General features: G+C 46.2%; 1 protein-coding gene across 1 annotated transcript in view; it reads left to right on the top strand.

The window, feature by feature from the left end:
- The window catches only part of ak8 (adenylate kinase 8), a gene marked incomplete at its 3' end in the record, with an annotated part of 15004 nt that overhangs the window by 1984 nt on the left and 7268 nt on the right, over positions 1-5752 (top strand). The window contains exons 2-6 of the mRNA XM_050039553.1: positions 470-624; positions 712-796; positions 2098-2147; positions 3334-3444; positions 3866-3934. Of these exons, the coding sequence (XP_049895510.1) occupies positions 541-624; positions 712-796; positions 2098-2147; positions 3334-3444; positions 3866-3934 (399 nt within the window). The remainder of the gene's footprint in view (positions 1-469; positions 625-711; positions 797-2097; positions 2148-3333; positions 3445-3865; positions 3935-5752) is intronic.

Here is a 5752-nt window from a genome sequence, read left to right as displayed (position 1 = left end):
CTGTGTGTGTGTGTGTGTGTGTGTGTGTGTGTGTGTGTGTGTGTGTCTGTGTGTGTCTGTGTGTGTGTCTGTGTCTGTGTGTGTCTGTGTGTGTGTGTGTGTGTGTGTGTGTGTGTGTGTGTGTGTGTGTCTGTGTGTGTCTGTGTCTGTGTCTGTGTCTGTGTGTGTCTGTGTGTGTGTGTGTGTGTGTGTAGAGACACAGCTCAGGTTAAAGTCATATTTCCATACATCAGTAATCTTCTGTGCTGCCTTCAAAGTCTTCTTAAAGTGAGGGACTCTTTACTCATTGTACACATGATGTGTTCAAGGCCGACAGAAGTTTGATAATCCAAAGATAACTTGTGTTTCTACAGTCTCTGGTGTCATTCAGTGAGGCTGCTGTGAGACGTGTTTTCTTTAAGAGCAAATAAAGGAAGTGAACTGAAATCATCTCAACAGTCTCTCACTGTGATGTGTTCATGGTCCTTAGGTAAAAACAACCATCAGATTCACAGCTGTCAGACCCCAGTCCTCCTCCTCCTCCTCCTCCTCCTCCTCCTGATGGATGAGACAGTGAAGCCTCTGAGAGTTCCTCCTCAGATCTCCGTCTATGCCGACAAACACAACATCTTCCACCTGGTGCAGGTATTAAAGGAGCAGTCTGCAGTTTAAAGCCACAGATACACGTCAGGTGGACCACAGTGTGTGTGTGTGCGTGTGTGTGTGTTTCAGAGCATGCTGACCCGCCTGCTGATCGATCAGCCTGAAGATCCGATCAGTTACCTGATCAGTGTCCTGCAGAGGAGCAGTGTGGACGGTGAGTTCTCACCTGTGAACGGTGACATCACACAGGTGGTGTGAACACTGACAGTTATCAGGTCGTGCACTGTGTTCATCTGTGGCACTGTAAGCAAACAGCTCCTCACCTCCTCCTCCTCCTCCTGTCAGACTTTTTAAGACCCAGACACCAAACTGACTTCAGACACCTAGCGACAGTGAAGGCACCTTCAGTGTCACCGCCACCAGTTGCACCTGAACACACCACAAAGCCTTGAACTAACAACCAACACGACACCAAGCACACACCTTCTGTGTTTGTGCGACAGGAAGTAACTTAATTTCATCTTTCAGAAATGGACCTGGTTCCTGTTGCGTTCAAGTCCCACCACAGTCGTGTTGTGATGATGTCACACTGTGATAATGTAGAAACTGTGACATGTTCTGAGCAGGTCGTCTGGACAGGAACGTGTCAAACTGTTGGCGCCCAGTAAAGAACAAGAACACCAAGTCTGAGCTCTGAACGTCTCCAGATCATTCAGGTGGCAGCTCAGAGGATCAGGGTCGGGGGCGGAGTCTGAAATCACTCACTGCTCACTCTGTAGTCCTCCACACACACTGAGTCCGCCATGTTGTAGTTCTGTCTGACTGTACAGTGGGAGTTATTACACCCTGTATATGGGACTCACAGTATCCCACAATGCACCATGATAGCAGTGTACAACACTCACCTGTCCTGTAATAACGTGTCAGTTTAGTGTGTTGTCATGGAGACAGAAATAAATCAGCAGCTGATCTTTAGTCACGTCACAGTTACTGTACAGAGGAGGCTACTAATGCTAAGCTAATGTTAGCATGCTGGGTCCATGCTAGCTCTAATGTGTGCTGTAACGGTGTGATGCAGGACGTCATACATTAGTTTGACCAGTCGTCACGTGACTGACGGTAAAACACTCAACACAACAACAGAGAATGACATCATCAGTAGGACAGGTTGATACCTACACACACGTCCCTGTACAGTGAGGAGTGAATGAGTGAATGGTTTCAGACACAGCCCTGGTGTCTCTGAGTGAAGAGGTGAAATGTCCCTTTAAGGTTTAAAGCCTGATGCTCTGTGCAGCCACTAGGTGGAGCTGTGACTCTACAGACTGACCTGAGCTCAGGTTGATAAAACATCAAAACATCTGGTCCCAAATATTTGATCACTGATGTCACAGTGTTCTGTATTGATTATTATATTTACTGAACCTCCCTGATGTCTGTCTGTGTGTCCGTTTGTCTGTCTGTGTGTCTGTCTGTCTGTCTGTGTGTCTGTCTGTCTGTCTGTGTGTCCATCAGTCCCCAGGGTGCTGCTGCTCGGTCCTCCCTCTGTGGGGAAACACACCATGGTGAGTCTTAACATTCAGTCTCTGGTTTCTCTGCTGAGACAATTAAGTGTGAACGACACCAACGAAGAAGAATCCACACCAATGTCAGAGTGAAAGATGAACAGTGTGTGTGAGTGTGAGAGCAGGTGGAGGTGTGTGTGAGTGTCTCTGCAGTAACAAGTGTCTGAAGTCTGAAGTTATTATATTAAACGTAATAATAATAATAAACTTTATTTATAAAGCAACTTTCAAAACACAGTCACAAAGTGCTGAACATTCAAATCAACACATTTAAAACACAACAAATAACATGACATTAAATGTCACCACAATAAAAGATCAAATAAAGAAAAGAATAATTGAGACAATAAATGGAAAAAAAGGTAATAAAAATCCAGCAGTCAGAACTCTGAGGATTATGAAGATTATTTCTTGTTGAAAATGGAGCCTTCGTCAAATTGGTCTTTTTTACAACTGAAAGGATTCAGATCAACCTGAGAGCCTCCAGATCTGACACACCTGTCACACACACCTGTCACACACACCTCTCACACACACCTGTCACACACACCTCTCACACACACCTGTCACACACACACACACCTGTCACACACACCTCTCACACACACCTCTCTGCTGCAGGACGCCACTTTCTGCCTCCATCATGAAGTCGCTGTCACGGCTGTCGAGCCTGATGCGTCTGATCTGACCTCATCTGATCTGACGGTCTGTGGGTCCATGACTTAGGGCTAACTGACTGACTAGCTTACTCCTTCTTTCATCAAGCGCAGAACAACTGATGATGCAATCAGGAAATCCTCCTCAGACCAGCCCGTCACATTTCAGAGACCGTTCTGTTTGACTGATGCGTCTTCAGAGGACACGGCGCCTGAACTGAGACACAGACATTCATCACATGTTCTGAACAACAGTTTGATAAACAATCAACAGCTGTGAGAGCAGCGTGTTCACACCTGACCTGTGATTAACCTGTGACCTCTGACCCCTGATTCAACAAACCTGATTTTATTTTGTGGTAAACAAGTAATGAAAGAGCTCAGGACATAAACACACAGATACTGGAGTCAAATACAGATACTCCCAAAACATACATTAGTACTGTGACAGAGTCTTCTTCCTCTTCCTCTTCTTCTTCTTCTTCTTCTTCTTCTTCTTCTTCTTCTTCTTCTTCATTGTCGTCCTTCAGGCCAGACGGCTGAGTGCTGAGCTGAGAGCTGTCCATGTGACCAGAGACACTTTACTGCAGGACCAATCAGAGCTGAGTGTACAGGCACGCCAACACACACTCACAGAGCAGGTACACACTCACTCACACACACACACACACACACACACACACACAGAAGCTGTAAAACAGAGGAAAGTGTGTGTGGTTCTAACAGTGTCGGAGGATGAAGAGTTTCACTGAGATAAAAAGGTTCCTCTGAGAACATCCTGCTGGGAAGCCAGTGAGGGATCACAGCTGTGAGCTCTGCAGCTCCAAACTCTGCCGATGAGCTCATCATCAATCTAGGATTTGTTGTATGACTCCGCCCACCAGTCCAGTGAAAACACTGACGAACGCGTCTCATATTTTAAATTCTCAGACGAAAAGAAACACGTCAGACTCAGTGTGAAGGTTTTTATCTGATGACAAAGTTACAGACGGTGTTTATATGACATCACAGCCTGTGTGTGTGTGTGTGTGTGTGTGTGTGTGTGTGTGTGTGTGTGTTCAGGAGCTTCCTGCCAAGCTGCTGGTCACACTGGTTCAACGGAGACTGAGTGAGATCGACTGCTTCAACAGGGTAAGACAGTTCAGCTGCAGGTCAAAGGTCACAGCCTGAATCTCAGCCCAGCTCTGTGCATTGAACAGCAGGAGAACATTAATATCTGATTAAGACTCCACACAAACACTGAAACATGTTAATGAACAGCAGCACAGCGTGTGCAGGACACATGGACACTGAGAGAGGACAGATCAGCTGATAGCGTCGGATCAGTCCTGCAGGACATCAGTGTTAAACCGTGAACAGATATTCAGGATCAATACGGATCAATAAATCAATATGTTTGACAGCAGTGCAGCTGGCGGTGGCGACCACGTCTCTGTGATAACTTCCTGTCTCACAGTGTTATAAAGCTGTCTCTCTGCGTCTCCGTCTCTGTCTCTGATCTGCTGCTGTGATGATAATAATTAGCGCTCTGGTCACCGCTGTGTCGTACTACGATTCCCAGCAGGCCGAGCAGCGTGTCGGCGCGTCTCCCCAGAGACCAGCTGATCAAAGCGACGCGGCGCTGTCACATCACGCGTGTTATTTTCACTCGGGCTCGTCCTCTCTGCTGCTCCTCATTAGCATCACGTCCTGTTTCCTGTCAGCGTTCATCAGGACACTCAGAGCTGCTCTCTGATCAGTTTAGGAGAATTAAAGGACGTGAAGCTGCTGTCAGCAACACTCACACCACAACAACAACAACAACAACAACAACAACACTAATCTGTGTGATACACCACTGCCCTCTGAGCACACAGCTCCACACAACACAACACAACACAACACAACACAACACAACACAACAGCAGGTTCTGCTGGACCTTTACACCGTGACAGGCGTCACTGAGGATCAAGAGTTCAGTCAGGAGGCTGCTCTGATCAGGTTGTAGTGTTCACTTAAGAGGTTCTTCACATCCTTTACGTGGTTCTAAAGTTCCTTTAGGAGGCTCCATTAGTGAGGAGGTCTTGTGGGTGGGTCTAGTGGTCCTTTAGAATGTTGTAGTGGACATTTGGGAGGACCGAGAGTTCATTTATGTTGTTCTTAAGTTCCTTTAGGTGGTTCTAGTGTGCTTTGTTAATGTTCTAGTGGTCACTGGGAAGGACTGAGGGTTCATTTATGTTGTTCTTAAGTTCCTTTAGGTGGTTCTAGTGTGCTTTGTTAATGTTCTAGTGGTCACTGGGGAGGACTGAGGGTTCATTTATGTGGTTCTTAAGTTCCTTTAGGTGGTTCTAGTGTGCTTTTGCCAGGTTGTAGCAGTCATTAATGAGGTCCTTTAAGATGTTCTAGTGGTCCATTAGAACATTGAAGTGGTCACTGGGGAGGATCAAGGGTATATTTAGGTGGTTCTAATGTTCCTTTAAGGGGTTCCATCAGTGGGGCTCCATTAGGTTGTACTAGTGATCACCCAGGAACACTGAGAGTTCATTTAGGTGGTTCAAGTGTGGTCTTAGCTGGCTGTAGTGGTTATTAATGAGGTTCTCAAACGTCCTTTAGGATGTTCTAGTTGTCCATTTAGTGTTCACTGGGGAGGATCGAGAGCTCATTTAGATGGTTCTACTGGTCCTTTAGAACGTCTTAGTGGTGATTTGGGTGGATCAAGAGTTCAGTTAGGTGGTTCTAGTGTTGCTTTAGGAGGTTCCATGAGTGGGGAGGTCCATTAGGTTGCACTAGTCTGCTTTTAGCAGGTCGTAACATTCATTAAGGGGGTTCTCCATATTTTTTGGTGGTTCTAGGAGTCCTTTAGAACGTTTAAGTGGTCACTGGGAAGGTTTTAGAGTTTATATAGGGGTTCTAATGTTGCTGTAGGAGGTTTCATGACATGGGGGGTCCTTTACAATGTTGTAGTGGTC

This window comes from Epinephelus moara, unplaced genomic scaffold, assembly GCF_006386435.1.
Source record: "Epinephelus moara isolate mb unplaced genomic scaffold, YSFRI_EMoa_1.0 scaffold1298, whole genome shotgun sequence".
In the NCBI taxonomy this organism is placed as follows: Eukaryota; Metazoa; Chordata; class Actinopteri; order Perciformes; family Serranidae; genus Epinephelus; species Epinephelus moara.
Note: the sequence above shows the minus strand (reverse complement) of the source record. Positions and strands in the feature narration are given on the sequence as shown.